This window comes from Topomyia yanbarensis, chromosome 2 (genome assembly GCF_030247195.1).
Source record: "Topomyia yanbarensis strain Yona2022 chromosome 2, ASM3024719v1, whole genome shotgun sequence".
Taxonomy (NCBI): domain Eukaryota; kingdom Metazoa; phylum Arthropoda; class Insecta; order Diptera; family Culicidae; genus Topomyia; species Topomyia yanbarensis.
In genome coordinates this window covers 135,241,151-135,265,425 of record NC_080671.1, presented here as the reverse complement: position 1 = coordinate 135,265,425, position 24,275 = coordinate 135,241,151, and the positions used below count along the sequence as shown (strand labels likewise).

General features: G+C 41.9%; 1 protein-coding gene across 1 annotated transcript; it reads right to left on the bottom strand.

Annotated features, from left to right (window-relative positions):
- Positions 1–13,425: 13,425 nt before the first annotated feature.
- Positions 13,426–18,870, bottom strand: LOC131679784 (uncharacterized). Its single transcript, XM_058960526.1, has one exon. The coding sequence runs from the start codon at positions 18,868–18,870 to the stop codon at positions 13,426–13,428; it is 5,445 nt and encodes a 1,814-aa protein (XP_058816509.1).
- Positions 18,871–24,275: the final 5,405 nt, after the last annotated feature.

Below are 24,275 nucleotides of genomic sequence, written 5' to 3'. Positions count from 1 at the left end.
ACGCATTTGTAGACATCCAAATGGTGAAACGTGTTTTCAAAACAACCAGGTTTTGACAAATGGTTATTTCGTTGATGTCGTCGATGTTAGTATCTTCCAAAAATCGTCGATTCTGACTATGATGTGCTGGGAGAGAACTATTTACATGCTTGGTCAAACAGTGACTGTTGAATCAGGATGCTGCTAAAGAATATGTTGAAAAGCTCAACGAAGGAATAATTGAGCTACTAATCAGAGATAAACTAAACACAGCAATGTATCAGGTTCACGAGGCGGTCTACTACAGTCACAAAGTGTTAAGAAATACAAAAGGGAATCTGTGGAACGGCTGGGTCAACGTTGAATGACCAATAGCGACAAGCGAGAAAATCCAGACTGTGAGTCGAATGCTTGCAGCGGCTATACAGGCAACTTGCACATTCAAGTGAGAGCCGGTATAAAATTTTATCGATGTAAGAAGGGGTACCTCGAGAAAAAATTCCGAAAAAAAAGAAGTTCTGCGGGATCAGATAGGATCAGGATAAGAAATCTGTTATCAAATTAAACAAAGACAACTGCCAGCAGTTGTCATAGAATGGGCAATCGAATAGAGAATGAAAACACAGAAAAAGGATTGATGATGAAAACAGTTTATGAATCTATCCTCGCTAGAAGAGGTTGAAAATATTGCGATAACATATTTGACAATAAAATGATATCAGTTTATAAAGTGCCAAATGAGTAGAACGTAGAGATAAGCATTGCGTTACAAAAGAAACGAAATCACATCTGATCATAAGCCAATTTTCAATTAGATTGCTAGTTTGATCAGGGTCGTAATTATAGTTTTACAAATATCTTTTATAACAATAAATGGTTTTTTTTATTCATTTCGTTTATTTGATAGGCACAACTGCGTTAGCTTGGCGGTGCCAAATGCTTTTGTTTTTACATTTTGGATATCTTAAAACTAGGAGGTTACAATGTTGAAATATTTTTTTTTACAAAGGAAAAGAAAGTTTACAGCTACCTTAAGACTAGAAATAAGATTCAATATACAAGAGAGGGCCAAAAGATTTTTTTATGAAAAAATTTAAAACAAAGGATTCACTTTGATATACAAGAGGGGGAGTAATAGTATTTTACGAAATATTTTACGGTTATCTTAAAACTAACAATATAGTTTAGTACACAAAAGGGGGAACAAATATTTATGAAAAATTTCACAGAAATCTTAAAACTAGGGATTCAATTCTATTTACAAGATGGAGAACAATAAATGGTTACATTTTTTTTTTTGAATTAGTAGATATGACAGTGAAAAAAAGTTTATTAAAATTGAGTAGCTAAATGATAAACAACAGAGGCTGTGTAAAACTTACCTCCTCTTTACAGCAAAGAGTGTTTCATCAGAATATTTTTTTGTTGTACACTCGATGGCAAATTCTACAAAAAATCCTCATCGACGGACTAAAATCACCAGACCTTTTATTTTTAAGATATTTTCTCTTCTTTAAAAGAAACTTTGCTGTCGGTTGTAATATTCTAGTCAAAGTACTGACTGGACATTGTAAACTCAATTATCACATGTTTTCTACTCAGCGTGCTGAGTATTATTTGTGTGATATATGTGAACTCGATTACGGAACTTCAAATCTTTTGATATGTAATTGCTGTACAGTAATGCAATTGCGTAATAGGATTTTTGGTTCTATATACATAGACCAACTTTTATACAGAAAGCTAGGTAGGATATGCTATAGTTCCTGACCCAGTGTGGCAAAGAGCTATAGGCTTTGTCAGTAGGGTTAATTATTCCTCCGGGAATGAAGAATTCAGGCTGTTTACTGTTTTGTGTTGATTGTATTGTGTTGTCATTTTCCATTCCGCTTCCTTCTGTCTCCCTTTCCCTTCTTATTAGGAATATTATAAGGGGACATGGCTGGGCACAAATCTTCGAATAACATGGGGTGCGTACCAATCGAGTCAATATATACTGATTCCAATTTTAAAATAAAGATCCAAAAGGGCAAAGTTCTGCTGTTTCTTTGCATGTACCTGTCGAACCATCTATTCTGTGTACCGTTACCTTGCCTTGTATAAATCCGAAAAATCTAATATAAAACTAATGGCACTATCATAATAAATGAGCCACAAAATGCTTTGACCAATTCCACTTACGCAGTACTCAAATTATAGGATATAATCTTATTTTTGCACACCGAGTTTGTTGTTGAGCATGTTGTGAACATTAGTGAAAAACGACTTGTTCAAATGAAACGCTAGATTTTTGTTTGGCATGTCTTGTCAACGCAATCAAAGTAACCAACAGTGTTCTTAGAATATTTTCACTTTCAACACATTATTTTCCATTGAAGTGGTCCCTTAATGGAAGTGGCAGCACTGTCAAATCGTGATTTTGTGTTCCTCCGGTAGTTTTAAAAATTTTGCGGCGATTTATAGTATATTTAACAGGAAATCGAAGTTAATCTATTAGTAGGTCGTTTCTTCTTTTGTATTATGTGTTAGTAGGCAAAAATGTCGCGAGAATAGTTTAATTTGACGTAGTGATTTTATCGTCACATCCTAATTAATTTGATATGTACGTGCGCGAATCAAACCACCAAAAAATACACTCACTTAGCATCCACAGCGCCATCTGAACTTGACTAGTTGATGCAACGATTTCACTGATTGTGGATTGTGCACGGAGGAGAATTCTTTGCAGAAATGACAACGAATTCAGAGCAACACGCCGGTAAGATCGTTTTGTCTTGTTCTTCAATTATATGTTTTACCTTATTGTAAATACGTGCCAGAATCAAAAATATTGTTTTTCATTCTGAAAGTGCACATATCCAATTGATACGTGATAGAGATGATCGGGTTCGAGTTTTTAGACCCGAAACCCGGACCCGACCCGAACCCGATGGGTTTCGGGTCGGGTTCGGGTTCTATAAATTTAAACTTCTCGGGTTCAGATCGGGTTCCGGGTTTTCAAATTTGAAATTCTCGGGCTCGGGTCGAGTCTGGGTTTATAAAATTTTGAACTTTCGGGCTCGGGTCAGGTTCGAGTTTTTCAAATTAAAAATTGTCGGGGTCTGGTCGAGTTCGGGTTTTGAACAAAACAACCCAATCATTTCTTGACGCTGTCCATACACAAAATCCAGTCTCTTTTGATACTTCGTGATACATATAACCGTACCAAATGGTAGCACCTTTAAATCGCTAGAATTCGTCGTATTTTCTGGTCCTCAAATATAGTATTTTTTCATTCTTGTATAAAATTCTGTCTTCAGATTCGCAAATTGACTGAATTATTTTATGTTTTAAAAGAACATTCATGAGATAGCATTCAACAATACGTGTCTCACATCTAAAATCTCTTAACGATTTATTTTTAATGATAATTAGTAACAAATCAAGTCAATAGGAATTTATCGGAAAATATTGGTTCAACTTTCTGCTTTAAAATATCAATTTCGACAGGTACTTTATAACCAATACGTAGGACGCGGTCAGAGCAAACGCGTAAAACTCAGCTAAAGCGTACAGCAAATAGTGTAAAGCAAAGCGAGTAGAAATCTACGGGAAGTAGAAACAATAAAAACCAATCTATTGATCCGCTCCTGATTGGTCGTTTTGACAGTCGCGAGAAATCGAACAGTGGGTGTTGCGAGTGCACTTAATGGTAGTACTTTTTGCTACACATTGAATAATAATTGTCCATTAACCCTACAACGGTTTCGTGACTTTTTCTCTAAGTAAATGGTTTTGTGGGATACATTCGCACACCAGAACTAAAATCGCTCTAATATGCCTAATTTTTATTAAATTTATAATTAAATTGGATAGTTTTATTCAAAAACATATAATTAAGATTTTCGCTTACTATGTACCGATATTTTGCTTTAAAAAAAGATATAATAATGTCTTCGGAATTATGTAAACATGACAAAACATTAACGTAAACGGTTTTGTGGGGTACATTTGTACCCCAAACGAACTTTAAGCGGGCACTGTTAAGTTGGTCAAATGCAACAAATAGGTTGTACCTGCTTTAATGGAAGTTTAATAATAATCAAATTAATTTATGACAAAGATTGCTTGCAGTTAAAATAAACTGTAACCATTGACTAAAAAGGGCGTTGTAGCCCGGGGACGATTTTACAATTCCCATATATTGAAATCACAAATTTGGTAGTACTGCTGTGACCAATTACCATAGCTAATTTAATACATGTGATAAATCATATAAAACTGCCTTGCAGGAATGGTTTTACAATTCTTAGAAAAGAAATGAATAGAATTCGCTTTTGATACAAAATTAGAAATTTTGGTTAAGTACGACGGGCAAGGTTGTTTGAAACTGTCACCATTAAGTTTTTTGTTTCTCCAGAATTCTACATTCCGGTTAATATATCGACGATTTGTAAGTTTCTCATAACATTACAAATTCGACGTTCCATAATTCCAGTGATTCGTTTTGCCATAGGCAGATATAACTCAACGCGTATGGTGCTACTTCAGATTCGAATGATTCTACTATTCTAAGATGAGCCTAGGGTGCCTAAAATTAAAAATCTTCGAAATCTTTGGTGGATTCTCCATATTAGCAAGTTGGGTTCGGATCGGGTTCATCAAATTAAAAATTTTCGGGTTCGGGTTTTCAAATTTTAAAATTGTCGGGGTCGGGTCGGATTCGGGTTTTACAAAATTTTCATTCTCGGGTACGGGTCGGGTCTGGGTTTTCTAATTTTAAAATTTTCGGGCTCGGGTCGGGTGCGGTTTTTCAAATTTTATAATTTCGGGCTCGGGTCAGGTTCGGGTTTTTAAATTTTAAAGCTCTCGGGTTCGGGTCGGGTTCGGGTTCGAAAAAATTGAAACCCGACAATCTCTAATACGTGGATGAATTCTCGCGGGGCTTATTCTATATGAAGATGGCCTCAGAATGTACGTGTAGGAACAGGCATTTTTGAAATGGGTCGTTGGATGTAAAGTGGAGCTATTGCCTTTCATTTCCATGTTTACATCTATGGATAAAAAACCTATTTTAATCCACCTAGCGGTGCAATTGTGCCTTTCTCAATCATGAATCACGAGAATGTGTGCGTTGTTTATATTCATTAAAAACTTTTAAATGCATATATTACATTTTATTATTATACATCACATGACAACTATATACAGGAAAATAAATCATTATTCGAGTTCTAAAATTTTGAAAAAGAAAAAACAGCCATGGTAATATTGAACTGAAAAAAGGTGCGAAATCGGCAAAGTCCCAAAAAGTCGATTTTTATAAAAAAAAAATTTTCGAGATAACATAAAATCTCGACGTTTCATGCATTTTAAAGATGTTTGGCATCAAAAATACAAATTCGATTTCTGAAATTTCATGGTCCCCCCTTTGAAAAAAAAAATAGAGTTCCGACTTATATGGGAATTTCATATGTGACCGGACGATTTAGTCTATATTTCCGGACCCATATAAGCGATCCGTACGAAATTTTATAGACATCTGTGGGGATATTATAGCTATCATTTGGGACTAAGTTTGTGAAAATCGGCCCAACCATTTCAGGGAAACTGATGTGAGTTCGTAAATTTTGAAAGATGGCCGCTTTTCCCGGGCACTTCCGGAACCGTCTATGGTGGTCAATGTAGTCAACGAAAGTTTGGTTGGCCGTCGGTGACCTAGAACAGCAAATTTAAGTTGTTTGAGAGACATTTTAGCGAAATTTTTACCTTTTTTGCTTTCATCGGAGTATCGGTTTGAATCACAATTTGCTATGTGATCGCACGCCACAGCCTGTAACTCCGGAACCGGAAATCGGATCGGGATGAAATTAAATAGCCATTTACGGGGACGCAATACCTTTCATTTGAGACCAAGTTTAGCCGAATCGGTCTAGCCATCTCCGAGAAACCGATGTGACTGTTATTCTGAATTTAGATACTTCCGCTGGGGCTTCCGGAATCGATTATGGTGGCCAATGTGGCCAAATAGACTTTGAATGGATGTTAGTGACCTAATACTACAAATCGAAGCAGTTGTGGTCATATTTTGGAAAGTTTTTAACCTTTATACATTCATTGCAGAATTTATTAAAATCGACATTTTCTGCGTATTCGTACTCATCACCCTGTAATTCCGGAACCGGAAGTCGGATCCATTAGAAATTCAATAGCAGCCTATGGGAACGTTGCACCTTTCATTTGAGACTAAGTTTGTCAAAATCGGTTCAGCCATCTCTGAGAAAAATGAGTGACATTTTTGGTCACATACACACACACATACGCACATACACACACATACATACATACACACATACATACACACACAGACATTTGCCGAACTCGACGAACTGAATCGAATGGTATATGTCACTCGGCCCTCCGGGCCTCCGTTAAAAAGTCGGTTTTCAGAGCAATTGCAATACCTTTCTATTGAGAAAGGCAAAACAATTTATCAATAGACAGTTTCTTCCATAAAAGCACAGCCGGTCAGTGGGAGATGGATTGAAAAAACACAGACACGGTAAAATAAAACCTTAGTCAAATTTGGTTAACTTCCAGCGAAATCTATCAAGCAAAAGGCTTATGTCGTCACAAAAAATGGTGTTTTGTCTCAACTAACCAATATTAAAACCTAAGACAGATCAACTAAGATGATGGCGAAACTTTTACACCTCAAAAGACTGATGGAAGATGATTTCAGGAATAGCAAATAACAAATAACACATGATTTTTGTTCATGATCCTGTTTTCGTACCGTAATAAGGTGATTGTTCCAAAATTCATACCACTTTATTATCGTTTTTGAGAACAATTTTCTTTCCCGTGCCTTTTTGCTACAGTGATTTAACAGAACTTTTCAAATTGCTGTATACAGAACAAATAAACGAACAAAGACACAACAATGCAAGCGACATGTTAAAAGAACTTTACGCATCCACATGTCACAGTGGTTCTAGCCCCCACCATTCACAAATTCCCAAGCACAGTATACTATTACCCACTATTTCACCCACAGTTTATTGAATTTCCGACACCGATCTCACGGCACGTACGAGAAGCATATCTTCCATCCATTCGTATCGTTCGCAGTAGATTGCATAAGAATCATAGTCAATCTAGTCAATCGAATCATTTACGGCCCGTTAGAGAAAAGCAGCGATGCTGTCTAGGTTCGATGTCACGTGAACTATGTATTGTGGTGGCCCTGCCTGAAGGCGAATTCGTACGGGGAAAGTTTACTCAGTTTGGTATCCTTTTACAGTTAACTATTGTATGTTTTGTCAATGGACCGAGGTTTGCTGATAACATTTTGGCAGAACTGTAACTATGACAGTGTGTCAAAAGTGGTCCTGGTTCGACAAGCGCTCAGTTTCGCCCCAACGAATTCCTAACCTGTCACGAAAAAATTCAATACAGCCACGTATCCGTTTCATTTTTTGGCAATAGGGCAACGGAACCGTGCTTGGTTGGTAGGCCTGGTGCAAAATGGGGTCCCAGTTTTATGTTCTGCTAGCGGTTTGTGTAGCATCAGCTGGGGCATGCATGCAATTTATAACCGCTTCGAACATCGCAACGGAATGGCGGCTTGTGCAAGTTATGCGTATGTGTGTCGGTGTAGTGTTGCGTTGGATATGTTATCGTATGTTACCAGCTGTACCGCACATTTTCAATTTTCATCCATTAAAATTTTTGGTCGGGTCGCTATCCGGTGCACGTTAGGCGCTCGATCGGTCGGGGGACCGAGGCGCATTGGGCATTCTTTGGAAAGATTTCATCAGCTATATCCAGTCAGGGTAATGGGTTGGAAGCGAACACGGCTGTTAATTTTAAGGGCGGCCTGAACTTTTTTGCGCATATGACTACTGAATTGTTTCGGCTATCCAGCTTCCAGTGTATTTTTCAAGCAAAAATGTGAAATATGTACAGTTTCCGGCCTTTTGTTAGAAGCTTTTTGTACTGGAATTGGAATTGATCAATTCAACGGGTTTCATTTGCGTACGGTTTAAGGTTTTAGGTCGATTTATGTACGTTTTAAAATATGGTTTTACTTTTGTTATAAATTAATGGTTAGAAACCGGTTAGACTCTGAAGATTTCTTTCGGACCATTTAATATACTAATACAATTGTTTGTCACTTTTTTCTCGCTTGGCCATGTATGATTGAAATATTGAGAGAAACTAGACTCATTGGATTAAACATCAACTCAAAAACATATGTATTGCTTTTATTATGGCACTTTTCTGAGTTAGTTTCTCGAGACGATGCTACAATGTTACACCATCTGTTTTGATTCAAATTAAAGAAGGGAAATTATTGGTGCAATGATAAACGAAAATTTTAGTTTTAAATTATACTATCATAGAAAGATTTTACTGTCCTTATATTGACAGTATGTTGTTTATTGTGGGACAATAATTTAGGCATGTTCTCCGCGAACGAATTTCGCGCATGGCGACGATTCCCGGCCGGTGATAAGGCTTCAGTACACCTTCCGTGGCTGGACACTTTTGAGAGCGGCTTTCGTTGCCAACTACATGCGAGGACTTTCCGAGCGTTCTGCGTGGTATGAGTGATTTTAAAATTTCGTGCGAAATTCATGAAATTACGTGCGAAATTCATGAAAAAGGTACCTTGGCGTTTTCAATTGGAACTAGTGCCATTTTTTGCTACTCAGTAATATTATATGCCAAAAATGTAGTCAGATCAACTATCTGTTCAATGCATAAACTCTAAGTATAATCTACGGTTATTTACGTGTACAATACAAAGCACTTAAACGAAACGTGTACTGATATATCCAATGCCTCTCTACCAATTTTGGCATTGAAACTTCATTTGAAGCGTTCTCAGCATGAGGCGAATATAAGCAACTCATCTCCCATCGAGAGTTCAGGGGGTCTTTTTCCCATTTCGGATTTAATATATGGATGTTTTTGGCCTTTGATCCGTTAATTTTCATCAAAGTGCTTTCCAATGCAATGAATATGAAGTTTCAATAATATCATCCCGAAAAAGGTATTCAAAGTTTTCAAATGACATATTTAAACATATGTTTTTTCCAAAATTCTATAGAGATACGAAAAGTTAAAAAAAAAACTCTTTTCAAAATTTTCATCTTCAAACATCCTTATTACCCAGTTTGAGAAATCCAAGAATTCCGTAATCACTGTAGGAGAGACTGAGGAGACTTGATCCCATCATCGTAACTCAAAGGCGGATCAGAAAACATTAATCGATTATTAGAAAGTTGCGTATTTTTATATAAATTACAAAAAAATGAAAATATGCAACCAAATTTTCACCGTATCCCGTATTTCAAGTATCCCACATTTGATGTTCCTCAACCATTGCAACATATAGCTTTTAAAAAATTGATAGGATTTTTGGGGATTTGGTACAAAACGTCAGGTGAGAGATGCGTAATATTTAGTAACAAAAATAACAATACTAATCACAACAATCTAATCAATACCGCAACACATTTATAACATTGAATAGCCAATGCGTTGAGCAAAGATGGCAGACGCTGCTCTAACCAACGGCTTCAAAGTTTAGGGTGATAATAAAAACAGAGCAGCTCAGTCTCTACGCATCGCTCGATCGAGATAGAAGTGTTTTGTTTTCGGTCTGTTGGAAAAAGAACAGTGCAGTAATCCGCGTTCAAGGTTATTTTGCCATTCTCTGCCTCTTCGAGGTTTGGACTTTTATTCTTTTGTGCGTGTGTTAACCGTTAGGCCACATTCCTCAACCTTTTGTTCGTAAAGCGAGGATTGAACAATAACCAGCTATTTAAGCTGGACTGGTGCGTCGTGGGAAATGAGTATACAGATAAGTGAAATCTACCTTTTTGATACATTTACGGCTTTTCCCGTCTGCGCGGGTGCTGACCCCGTGCATTGACGGTGTCGATGGCTTCCTCCCCGGATGGCCAAATGGAGATCGAGTCGACTCCTAAGGCTCTCCCCCGACCCAAACAATATCCAGAGCTCTCGACCGGTCCCTTTGTGGTCTTCTTTCGGCCCAGAACAAAATCGCTGAATCTATTACAGATTTCAAAAGACCTGACGGAACGGTTCTCGGCTGTGACCGAAATAAAAAAGGTCCGCTCAGACAGGCTGAGGGTCGTGCTGACTAACTCAAAGCAGGCAAACGATATTGCTTGCTGCGAGCACTTTACGAAGGACTATCACGTGTATATTCCAGCTGTAAAAGTACAGTCTGAAGGCGTTGTCGCCGATGACAGTTTGACATGCGAGGATCTGCTGCAGTACGGGGTTGGCCGTTTTAGAGACCGCATACTTCAGCCAGTGAAAATACTCGAGTGCAAGCGTTTGCACTCAGTAGTAGTTGCGTGGGATGGTTCAAAAACGTACCCCCAATCAAACTCTTATCGGTTGACCTTCGCTGGTACCGCTTTGCCAAATTACGTCCTCTTGCACAAGGTTCGTCTGCCTGTGCGTTTGTTTGTGCCGCGGGTCATGAATTGCACAAAGTGTAAACAATTGGGTCACACAGCCACCCATTGTAGCAATAAGGCCCGCTGTGGAAAATGCGGGGAGAATCATCTAGATGATTCGTGCAGTAAGAATGCTGAGAAGTGTCCTTACTGTGCAGAGAATCTGCATGATATCTCCCGCGATCAAACTACGCGGGGATAAACTAAAACGTTCCCTTGCGGGACGATCCGAACGTTCTTTCGCAGAAATGCTAAAGAAAGCTACACCACCAACCTCAACAAACATCTATGCTCACTTGCCTCCTAACGAGGGCGAGGCTGATGACCCACAAGAGGGAACATCTACTAGGGCGCCTAGAAGTTATAGGAAGAGGAGGAACATTTCCTCTCCTAAAGTTCGTTGTAAAGGCCAGAAGGTATCCCTTGACGGGACTCCGAAAGTCACATCTATTGGAAGTGTTGCAACCAAACCGAAGCAATTAGCTCCTGGTCTCGGAGGATTAAACTCAGAGAAGGAGTTCCCAGCACTTCCCGGAACATCAAAAATCCCAAGTGTTCCTCTGTTTCAGTTCGAGAATAATCGCGGCACTGGAATTATCAAACTCTCGGACATTGTGGACTGGATAATAAAAACTTTCAATATAACTGATCCAATTAAAAGTCTTATGTTAGCTTTTCTCCCTACAGTAAGAACATTTTTGAAGCAGTTGACTGCTAAATGGCCCCTCCTTTCAGCGATTGTATCCTTCGATGGCTAACTCATCGAACGAGGTCACGGATTTGATCACTGTTCTACAGTGGAATTGCAGAAGTATCATCCCGAAAATCGATTCCTTCAAAATTTTAATAAATAATTTGAGTTGCGATGCATTTGCATTATGTGAAACTTGGTTAACTTCCGACATAGATCTCAACTTCCACGACTTTAATATTATTCGCCCCCTATGGAGGAGTGCTTTTGGGGATCAAAAAGCGCTATTCCTTCTACAGAATTAACCTTCCCTCGATAACAGGTATTGAAGTTGTCGCTTGTCAAGTAACAACCAAAGGCAAAGATCTTTGCATAGCTTCCATATATATTCCCCCCAACACCGCGATTGGGCATCGCCGGCTACATGACATCATAGAATCCCTGCCTGCACCGCGACTTTAACTCTCACGGTGCGGAATGGGGTTGCCTTTATGATGATAACCGTTCCTCTTTAATTCACAATATTTGCGACAACTTCAACATGACAATTCTAAACACGGGTGAAATGACACGGATTCCTCCCCCACCTGCGCGCCCAAGCGCATTAGATTTATCCCTTTGCTCGACCTCGCTAAAGTTAGAATGCGCGTGGAAGGTAATCCCTGATCCCCACGGTAGCGACCATCTGCCGATCGTAGTCTCAATCAATAACGGCTCAAGGCCATTGGAAACAATCAATATTTCGTATGACCTCACACGAAATATCGATTGGAAGAGCTATGCTGCCGCGATATCCGACAACATCGAATCTACTCAAGAACTTCCTCCGGAGGAAGAGTACAGCTTTTTGGCTGGCTTGATTCTCGACAGCGCGAATCAAGCTCAGACTAAGCCAGTACCCGGCGCGAACATACAAAAACGTTCTCCCAATCCCTGGTGGGACAAAGAGTGCTCAGACGTGTACGCAGAGAAGGCCGCCGCGTTTAAGACCTTCCGGAACGACGGGTTACCCGCTAGTTTTCGACAGTACGCGACGTTAGACAAGCGAATGAAGAGTTTGATGAAAGCCAAAAAATGCGGTTATTGGCGCCGGTTCGTCGACGGATTAACGAGAGAAACATCGATGAGCACTCTTTGGGGAACAGCCCGACGTATGCGAAATCGAAACAGTACTAATGAGAGCGTGGAATATTCAAACCGTTGGATATTCGATTTCGCCAAGAAGGTTTGTCCGGATTCCGCCTCGGCACAGAAGATCTACCGCGCCGCGTCCCGTCACGATAACGCGAACGAAACACCTTTTTCGATGGTGGAGTTCTCACTTGCTCTCTTGTCGTGTAACAATAAAGCTCCAGGGCCAGACAGAATCAAATTCAACTTGTTGAAGAATCTGCCAGACTCTGCCAAGAGACGCTTGTTGAACTTATTTAATAAGTTTCTTGAGGCTAACATTGTCCCACACGATTGGAGGCAAGTGAAGGTCATCGCCATCCAAAAACCAGGAAAACCAGCCTCCGACCACAATTCGTATCGACCGATCGCAATGCTATCCTGTATCCGGAAGTTGTTCGAGAAAATGATCCTAACGATTGTCTTGCGTTGCTCTCAACCGAAATTCAAATGGCCTATGCTAGTAAAGAGCAGATGGCATCAGTGTTCCTAGATATAAAGGGGGCTTTTGATTCAGTTTCTATCAACATTCTTTCAGAGAAGCTGCACCAGCATGGTCTTTCAGCGACTTTAAACAACTTTTTACTAAACTTGTTGTCGGAAAAGCACATGCATTTTTCGCATGGTGACTTATCGACATCACGATTTAGCTACATGGGCCTTCCCCAGGGCTCATGTCTAAGCCCCCTGTTATACAATTTCTACGTCAACGACATTGATGAATGTCTTGACTGTTTTTCGACTTAATTTCTTACCGGTGAACCCGCGACGAATTTTACTTTCGAACCGACACGGAAAGCCTACGCGCCAACCTTTATTCGACCGACCAGAATAGATGTTGGAAGGTTTCGGATTGTAGACAAAAACGCGGTATCGTCTACTTCTTGCGAGTGCTATAATTCAACTGAGTAATAATACAATGTGATATGTGTAATTGTAAGTAAGAAAGGGTGGGTAAGTGAGGAACGCAAATTCGCCTACCCACAGTTATTGGGTGCTATATTATAAGTTTATATAAATTTAGAGAAAATGATTTTAACAGTAACAAAAAAAGGAATATTCATCATTCCGCTCCAAACAGCCTGGGCCCCGTTGAAACAGTCCGTTTCAACGATCGTCGTCTAACATCCTGGCGGTGGGTAGTTTATTGGTATCGTGGCCATCAATTGGCAGTACTCGTACCTCGGTGACTGCCCGTTTGTATACTCCGCGGTTCGTACGTACGAGAACTACACGCACCAAACCGTCGGCTCCCGTGTAGGTTTCTTCCACCCGTCCAATGTTCCACATGAACGGTGGCAGCTCCTCTTGTTTCAGAAGCACCAAAGCTCCCTTGTAGATATTTTGCGCTGGAGTCCTCCATTTGGTTCGCTGGTGTAGTTGACTAATATAATCTCTGGACCAACGTTTCCAAAAATTCTGGACAGAGCAGCGTAGCTCTTGCCATCGAGAGAGCCGAGACACCTGGTCATTCGTCATGTCCGGCTCTGGGATGGAGAACATTGGTTCACCGACCAGGAAATGGCCAGGCGTCAGCACAGTGAGATCATCTGGATGATCAGTGAGGGGAGTGAGAGGCCGGGAGTTTAGAATGCTCTCGATGTGGGTCGCTGCCGTCGTGAATTCGTCCAAAGTGTAGGAACTGGCACCAAAAATTCGGCGAAAATGGTGTTTGAAGGTCTTCACTCCGGCCTCCCACAGACCCCCGAAATGCGGAGAGCGGGCCGGAATAAAACGAAAGGAGATTCCAGAATCGATACAATAGCCCTTCCACTCCTCCGTCTTGAACTGCTCGAGATACCGGCGACGTAACGACTTTAACTCGCGATCAGCCCCGACGAAAGCTGTCGCGTTATCGCATTGCAGCTCGATTAACCGACCTCGTCGAGCCACAAACCGTTTGATCGCGTTAATGCACGCGGCGGACGTAAGGTTCGGAACGATTTCGATGTGTACCGCTTTTACCGCCAGGCAAACGAAAATCGCGACGTACATTTTCACGTTGGCCCCCCTCCCGTACAACGGACGAACGTTAAATGGCCCGCAGTAGTCTAGACCAGCTTTGGAGAATACTCTGGATGGCACTACACGAACTGCTGGCAGGGGTGCCATCTGTTGATGATAATCTGCAGGTCGGCAACGGAAGCAAGTAATGCACTTTCGAACAACATTTCGAACCAGTTCGCGCCCACGCATCGGCCAGAACCTTTGGCGCATGGTTGCTAGTAACAGCCCAGGTCCTGCATGGGCCGTCCTGTGGTGTAGAGAACGCGCTATTAAGAAACTAAGTGGATGTTTAGCTGGCAGAATCAAAGGGAATTTAGAATCGTATGGACCTGCAGCGTTTCCCAGTCGACCATCCAAGCGTAAATGATCGGACTGATCAAGACGAATGTTCAGAGTTTTAAGAGCAGATTTGGTATCAAACTCGATGGGTTTTGTGGGATCAAGCTTATGGCATTTGAGTTGTTGAATTTCCTTGGGAAAGCTGTTTACCTGAGCTAGGCGTACCATGGATTTTAACGCCCTGTCGATCTCTGCTGGAGTAAGGTTCCCGAATACTCGTTCTGCTTTCGGGCGTCGACAGTTAGTACCAAATCGAATGCACATGGCCACCACTTTCAATAGCTTCCCCAGCTCCGAATATCTAACGAATATGGAATCATCGATTTCAGTACTAGTAAGTACGACGACTGCACGTTTCTCCTGCTCAATGTTATGGCTTATCGATGAATTCGATGGAAATTTCGGCCAAGTCATAGTCGGTTTAGTTAGCAATGGTGGTCCATACCACCACAACCGGTCATCTATAATTTGGCTAGGATTTATCCCGCGCGATATGAGATCCGCAGGATTAAGCTCGGTCGGGACATAGTTCCACGGTAGTCCTCGAGTGAGACGTTGCACCTCCGCCACACGATTGGAGACGAATACCTTCCACTCGTTCGGGGGTGATTTGATCCAATGTAATACAACGGTGCTATCAGACCAAAACACCGCAGAGCCTTGAAAGTCCGTAGTTGTACGCAGGTTATGAATCAGCTGGTTGCCAAGAACGGCCGCACATAGTTCCAGCCTTGGAATGGACAATCCGCGTAGAGGAGCGACTCGTGACTTGGCAATCAGTAGCTTGCTTTCGATTTTGCCTCCAACATTTGGTCCAACCACATAGATACAACATCCGTAGCCTTTCGACGACGCATCGCAGAAGCAATGCAACTGATAATCTTGGCGACAGTTGGGGACAACGTGACGAGAGACTGTAATCTTCTTTAGTTGCGCTAATTCATCGCGGAATACCTGCCACCACTGTCCATCTTGTTCTGGCAATTCTTCATCCCAACCGAATTGTCTTGCCCATAATCCTTGGACGAATATTCTTGCGCTGATAACCACTGGCCCCAAAAGTCCTAGCGGGTCAAAGAGTCTTGACATTTCCGACACCACCGTCCGCTTGGTAACGACCTGCAAGTTTCCCAAATCCGGGACTTGGAAACTGAGCTGCTCTGTGCATGGATTCCATATCAGCCCCAATGCTGTTGTTATTGAGCCTCGTCCTATTTCGGTTGGACCAGGGGTTCCGCAGAGTTCACTAGGTATATGACGCAAAACGTTCGAATCATTAGCATACCACTTACGTAGAGTAAACCCCCCTCGAGCGAGAAGTTCCTGTAGCTGACGACAACTTTCTGCAACCTCGTCCAGATCATCTCCTCCAGCAAGGGCATCATCCACATAGAAACACTTCGTAACTATTGGTGCGGCTAGTGGATATCGATCCCCATCGTCCTCAGCGAGCTTTTTCAATACACGGGCGGCTTGATAAGGGGAACAGGCAAGTCCATACGTCACGGTCTTCAGCTGATAGAACTTCAACGGTAGTGACGGATCCGATCGCCACGCGACCGTCAAAAATTTTCGATCATCCGGATGCATCCACACTTGCCGAAACATTTTCTCGGCATCGGCAGAGAATACGTACTTGGGTACCCGGAAGTTCGCTACCACGGCGAGCAGAGCTGGTTGAACCGTTGGACCAGTGAAAAGGACTTTGTTCAGCGACAATTGACCATGCGATTTGCTGCTCGCATCGAACACCACTCTGGTTTTAGTGGTCGTGCTTTCTGGTCGACGTACAGCATGATGCGGGAGACAAAACTGCGGGCCCGCGCCGCGAGAACACTCTTCCATATGCCCCAGTTTTATATATTCCTCCATAAATTGTGTGTACGCCACACGCAGCTCGTTGTCCTTGGCGAAACGTCTCTCCATCATCGAAAATCTGTTCACAGCAGGCTTGTAGGAATCCCCTAGGAATGGGACACGAGACTCTTTGAGCGGTAACCGCACCATGTAACGTCCACTGCTATCACGGGTCACCGTGCGAATGAAATGCTCTTCTACCTGTTGCTCCTCCTGCGTAAGTGCACGTCCTACATCGAAATCTTCGACCTCCCACATTCGTTCCAGTTGAGCATTGAGGTCTTGATCAACAGCGACGTGGCACACCACCGTCTCAGGCGCATGAGCATTAGCCTTTCCAGAGACCACGTATCCCAATACGGTTTTCTGAAAAATAGCATATCCATCAGTAAGGGTTAGTCTTTGAGATTCGAGAAGAGTGTAAAATAATTCAGCTCCAACAATGAGATCGACTCCTTGCGAAATATTGAATCTCGGATCAGCCAGTGGCAAATGGCGCGGAATGGTCCAGCGAGATATATCCACACTACGACTTGGGAGACTAACGGTTAATTTCGGTAAAACCAAGCAATCTATCTGTTGCTCAAATCCGCCAAAGCGTGACGAAAGTGCGATCTGTACTTTGTAGTGAACGTTTACGGTAGATTGCCCTATACCACTGACAGGGAGGTTAACTCGAGAGCGTTTGATGTCTAATTTCTGACAAAGTGACTCGGACACAAAATTCGATTGAGACCCACTGTCTAATAGAGCACGTGCAAAGTGGTACACATTGTTTACGTCTCGAACTCGAACGACGGCTGTCGATAGGAACACAATACTTTCAAAGGTATTATTTGCCTGCGTTAATGATGTAGCTGGCTGCTGGGTGCAGTATGGAAGTGGTTCAGATTCGTACGAAACAACCGGCGACGGAGGGAGGGGCGCATCGATCGCGACGAGAGGTGACGAAACGTTTTGCGAAACCGACACAATTGCCTGGGGTAATGTACTTGTGAGCACCACCGGCGGTGCGTTCACGACCGAATAAGCAATGTCCGATTGAGATGTAGTGGTGGGTACAGAACAAATAGCTGTGTACACTTGGGAAGTGCTTGGTGATTGTTCTTCACTCGGTGTTACAACGACTGCTGAAGTCGACAACTGTGCTGGCAGATGTAACATACTGTGGTGCTTCTTCCCACACGTTCTACAAAAACTAGCACGGCAATCCTTAGCCATATGACCACCTCTTAAACAATTAATACACAACCGGTGTTTTTTGACAAAATCAAATCTATTGTTTGAACTTAGCTTGATAAACGCCTCACACTGTACCAACGAGTGAGCTTGTTTACAGCTCAGACATTTCACCACATTTTCGGAGGCAACGTGAGAGGAGGTGGTTTTAACCTTTATGGGTTTCACTTGTACGTTGGACGAAGAGCCACTTGCCGTAGAACACTTTTGCAAAGTACGCGATCTTTTTCGTATGAACTCAAGCAAAACGGAATATTGAGGCACTTCTTCTTCTTTGCACTGAGTCTCCCACTCCAGGAGAGACCTTTCGTCGAGCAGGCTGCTTAGGCGCTCCACCAGAAACGAATTCCAATGCGCATCCTCATCTTCGAGCTTGTCAAGGATTCCAACGTGGCGATTAAACTCGTCCGCCAATTCGGACAGAGCAGAAGCAGAGCCTCTTCGCACAGATGGTACACGGAACAATGCAGACATATGCTGTTTCACCAGATAACCCGTGTTCTCATACCGATCACTTATAATTTTCCATGCGATCGCATAATTGTCCGCGGAGATCGCAATGGACGATATGAGACGAGAAGCGTCACCTTTCAAGCTGCTGCGCAAGTAATGTAGTTTTTGCACGGCCGACAATTGCACGTTGGAATGAATTACCGATTTGAACAAATCTCGAAACTCGATCCACTGATCCGGTTGGCCATCAAATTCCGGCATCTTCAACTCCGGAAGTTTAACCGACACAACTTGATGAACCGGAGGCGCGATTTGTTGTGCTATTTGGGGAACTGGAGTGCCAGGGACAGGATCATTTCGAGGAAGTTTACTCGTTAACGAAGCCTTCAACTCAAAATACAAGTCGTGAAATTCTTGTCGTGATTCCGCAAAGTCTTCTTGTTTGTCTTCAATCACTTCTATTTCGTCCTGCACGCCTTCAAATGTTTTCCACAGCTCATCGAGGCGAGCAATCCTCAACGACACTTGATTCACTTGAGTTTCTTCGTACTGATCATCGAACTGTTGTATCAGTTTAGCTGATCCGAGAATATTATTCCTCCTCCGCAAAAGCGTTTTATGATGGAGGGTATTTTTTCGCAGAGTCACTTTCTTCATTTTGTGCGCGCACAATGGCCAATAGGCTATTCACCAGTAGCGTGGTTTTTTAACAATAGCACAATGTATAAAACCCTCACCTTTTGAGGTTAGTTTTTATCCACCGCCGGAACGACGGGTACTCGAGAATCCTGACTGCCAAGGACAGTTCGACGGTCATCAATGCCCACCAGAGCGAACGAGAAAGGGTGATTAGCGGATTTACCGCAGCGACAATCGATAATTAATTGGTTTCGATCAGGTGGCACTGCACGAGGTATACGCACGTGGTGGTTCACCGGTACCTTTTCTTGGGATTTCCTCCCGGGTTTCGGCACCAAACTGTTTTTCGACTTAATTTCTTACCGGTGAACCCGCGACGAATTTTACTTTCGAACCGACACGGAAAGCCTACGCGCCAACCTTTATTCGACCGACCAGAATAGATGTTGGAAGGTTTCGGATTGTAGACAAAAACGCGGTATCGTCTACTTCTTGCGAGTGCTATAATTCAACTGAGTAATAATACAATGTGATATGTGTAATTGTAAGTAAGAAAGGGTGGGTAAGTGAGGAACGCAAATTCGCCTACCCACAGTTATTGGGTGCTATATTATAAGTTTATATAAATTTAGAGAAAATGATTTTAACAGTAACAAAAAAAGGAATATTCATCATTCCGCTCCAAACATTGACAATTCCTGCACGTTAAGACAACTTGCAGACGATGGCGTGGTGTCTGTTACGGGACCCAAAGCTGTCGATCTACAAGGACCATTACAGAATACCTTGGACAATTTGTCTGCATGGGCTATTAAGCTGGGTATCGAATTCTCCACGGAGAAAACTGAGCTAGTTGTATTTTCTAGGAAGCGTGAACCAGCACAACTACAGCTTCTATTAATGGGTCAAACTATAGCTCAGGTCTTCACAGTAAAATATCTAGGGGTCTGGTTCGACTCGAAAGGTACTTGGGGATGCCATATTCGGTATCTGAAACAGAAATGCCAACAAAGGATCAACTTTCTTCGTACAATAACCGGAACGTGGTGGGGTGCCCACCCAGGAGACCTAATTAGGTTGTATCAAACAACGATACTGTCGGTACTGGAATACGGATGCTTCTGCTTTCGATCCGCCGCGAACATACATTTCATCAAACTCGAAAGAATTCAGTATCGTTGTTTGCGTATCGCCTTAGGGTGCATGCAGTCGACCCATACGATGAGTCTCGAAGTCCTGTCGGGCGTTCTCCCGCTGAAAAATCGATTTTGGGAACTCTCATATCGATTGCTCATTCGATGCGATATCTTGAACCCGTTGGTGATTGAAAATTTCGAAAGGCTTGTTGAGCTTAATTCTCAGACCCGTTTTATGTCCCTGTACTTTGACTACATGGCGCAAAATATTAATCCTTCTTCTTACAATCCGAACCGTGTGCATTTCATAAATACTTCTGAATCTACTGTTTTCTTCGACACATCCATGAAAGACGAGATTAGTGGAATTCCGGACCACATACGCCCACAAGTGGTTCCATACATTTTTTATAATAAATTCCGAGAAGTCGACTGTTCTAAGATGTTTTATACTGACGGATCAAACCTCGAAGGGTCCACTGGCTTCGGTATTTTCAATCAAAAGTTCACCGCCTCCTACAAACTCAGTGACCCTGCTTCAGTTTACGCCGCAGAACTAGCTGCTATTCACTATACCCTTGGAGTCATTGACACATTACCCGCAGACCATTACTTCATCGTCTCGGATAGTCTGAGTTCTATTGACGCTATTCGCTCGATGAAACATGGAAAGCATTCCTCGTATTTTTTGGGGAAAATACGGGAACTACTGAGTGCTTTATCTGACAAATCTTTCCAGATTACCTTGGTGTGGGTCCCTTCTCATTGCTCCATTCCGGGCAATGAGAAGGCGGACTCCTTAGCTAAGGTGGGTGCCATTGAAGGTGACGTTTTTGAAAGACCAATTTGCTTCCACGAATTTTTCAGTATTACTCATCAGAGAACCCTCGAAAGTTGGCAAACCTCGTGGAGCAATGGGGAGCTAGGAAGGTGGCTACATTCGATAGTCCCTAAGGTATCGACGAAACCTTGGTTCAAGGGGATGGATGTGGGTCGTGACTTCATTCGTGTGATGTCCCGACTCATGGCGAACCATTACACGCTGGATGCACATCTCCGACGTATTGGGCTCGTGGAGAGTGGTATCTGCGCTTGTGGCGACGGTTATCACGATATAGAGCACATAGTCTGGGTGTGCACCGAGTACAGTTTCGCCAGGTCTCGGCTTATGGACACCCTCCGGGCCCGAGGAAGACCACCCAACGTCCCGGTTCGAGATGTGTTGGCAAGCCGCGATGTCCTCTATATGTCCCTTATATACACCTTCATAAAAACCATCAATATCCAACTTTAACTGCCCCTTTTTCCTTATCATTCTCAGAAACGCTCTCTTCCACCTGTACCATACACCCACGATGGTTTGATGCGACTCCAAGGCGACACAAAACATCCCTGTCAAATGAGCCAACAAACACGGGACCTAAAGCACGAACATCACACGCACAACTCGAAATGTAGCCGATCAACATCTGAGCCGCACTACGAAATCGTCTGGAGAAACCCCTGCCATCTTAAGAACGACCACCCGGCGTCCCAGTACATGATTCTTCCTGATGAAGGCCACCCTGATTCTGTAATCCATCCGTTGATCTCCCGAAGTCTGAAACTGAAATAAAGTTCTCCCCCTGCCATGTTTGTCCACCCTACTTCCCCTGACTCTTATACACAGAAGTAACACCCCTTCCCCCCCCCCCCCAAATATCTTCATGAAGCATTTAGCTCTTCTTGCCTTTTCTAGTTTTAACTATTATATTATATGATCTCGTTGAAAATGCCCAACTCTACTACCACATAAAATAACTCTAATTAATGTCTCCGAATCTTTACAAAATTTAATCACACCCTCTAATTATTTCTACTTTTAAGATAGCCGTATAAATTTTCCCCCTTAGTTAAACATTATTTGCTCCAATAATCTCATTGCTAAAAATGTCAAACCATATTGCCATAAAAACTAAATGACCCCCTAATCTTACGAAAATTATATTACCCCCTTGTGTATATGTATAGCTAATCAATATGTAATCCCCTAGTTTTAAGTAATTTAAAATGTAAAACAAAACAAAATTGGCACCTTTAAGCTAACGCAAACCGAATTGGAAAAAAAAACAGAGCAAAAATAGGATCATTACCCTACACGTTCTTTTAAACATGTTTCAAAAAGGATTCAAGTGTCCTCAAATTAGGGATCGAGTCTCCACTAATTTAAGCAATTTCCATTTGATTGTTGTTTTCCATAAATGCTCATAGTTCTTGTCCAGTGTAATATTTCCATGTAATTTTTTATGATTATTAGTCATCCCTAGAAGCTGTATAAAACTACAAAAAATGCTTAATTTTTTATCATTTCGCGGAGTTAAAATGAACCTCAGTCTGCTCCACACATAAACGCTCAATATATAATGGAATTAAATTAAAGTTGGTGTAATTTTCGATTTTTGGTCACATGACTCTCCATAGTGCAACGTTCCGAAGGGGAAACCATGGTTTGCACATAAATTAGTAATAGTTTTCTCATAATACAAATATTTTCAAATTTTGTCAGGACTACAAATATTTTCTTTTTCAGGTGGAATGTAATGTCAAGTTTGTTTCTTCGAGTGGTTCTGCTCTTCACTAAAATGTAAAAACTATTTATAGGGAAACAGCAGACAAAATAGTTTGTCTTCCTAAACCTACACAATTACATCGCAAACATCAAATTTGCTTGGGCATAAACAAATATTTCAGATTAGTTGTTCAGATCTTATGACACAACTTAGAAATGGAAAAAAGGATAGATGTGAGTCGTGACAGTTGCCACGAACATGAAGAGAGAGTCCGTTCAGGCTAGAGCCTTGTTGTCTACTGCTGCATGCAGAAGCCGTCTCCACTCCACTCGGTCCATTGCTGCTTGTCGCCAGCCTCGCAGTCTTCGAAAGGTCCGCAGGTCTTCCTCTATCTGGTCGATCCACCGTGCTCGCTGTGCGCCACGTCTGCCGACTGTTCCGTATTTTCTTCTGCATTTTTCGTAACGGTTAGTTTTCCAGGGCGGCTTGTTGGGCCTTCCCCAACCCCCTGTCTCGCCGGAGGACCATCGTGTCAGCTCTGTTTAGAGTCCCACGCTGACAAGAGATGATACATCAGCCGCCCCTAACATGGAGAACAGACGCTGTTTTGAGCCACCCCTAACATGGGGAAGAGACACTCCGATGGACTCACCCTCCGAACAGAGAAGCCCCCCTTCCCTGTCAGCATACGGTCCCACCGGGGTTGGTTACCCGATCTTTCCCATGGTTATTCGTACCCCAGCTGGAACCGCGAGGAGGTAGGGATAGGAGATACTGGAGGCCAAGGACCACTGTGGCGAACCATCGGGTCTATATTACGCATTGCCCAGTGATTTACCAACCACATGAAGGAAGAGAGAGGGTGGTGAACGGGTTTTTTTTATTTTTTATATTGGGCGATATTTTGATTTCTTACATCTTTACACGGAAAAAAAATGTTCACAAAATCGTGAATAAAGTGCCATGAAATCTTGGACAATCACGTTTTTACGTTACGAAAGCAGGACCATGACCAAAAATCATGGCTTTTATAATTATGTTCAATTTCCCTTCAGTAACGCCCGCATAACGCTTTCATTAGTGGAAATATTTGATTTTGTTTTGTGAACTTCAGTCACGGTTTTCGCCAGGAACTAGTTCACAACTTTATGAACATTATTCATAAAACCAAAGGTTGACTCATGATTTTTTTCATAGTTATAGGAACAATAGTTCACAAAATCAAAATATTCTGCTATTTTTTCGTGAACTATTTCACGAAATTCGGAATTTTATTCATGAATTCATTCAATCCTCGAGAACTAATTCATGATTCCTAATATATTAGTTACGATCCAATATCCATGCTCGTAAAATAGTTCATGACATCATAAAATATTATTCATGTATTCGTGAACCGGTTCATACCTAGTATAATAGTCACAACTTAACATTCGTTTTCGTGCAATAGTTCACAAAATCATAAAATATTATTCATGTATTCGTGAACTGGTTCATGATTCCTAACATACTAGTCACGATGCAATATCCGTACTCGTGAAATAGTTCACGAAATCATGAAATATTATTCATGTATTCGTGAACTGGTTCATGATTCCTAATATATTAGTTACGATCCAATATACATGCTCGTGAAACAGTTCACGAAATCATGAAATATTATTCATATATTCGTGAACCGATTCATGATACCAAGTTTAATAGTCACAACTTATTCGTTTTCGTGAAAAAGTTCACG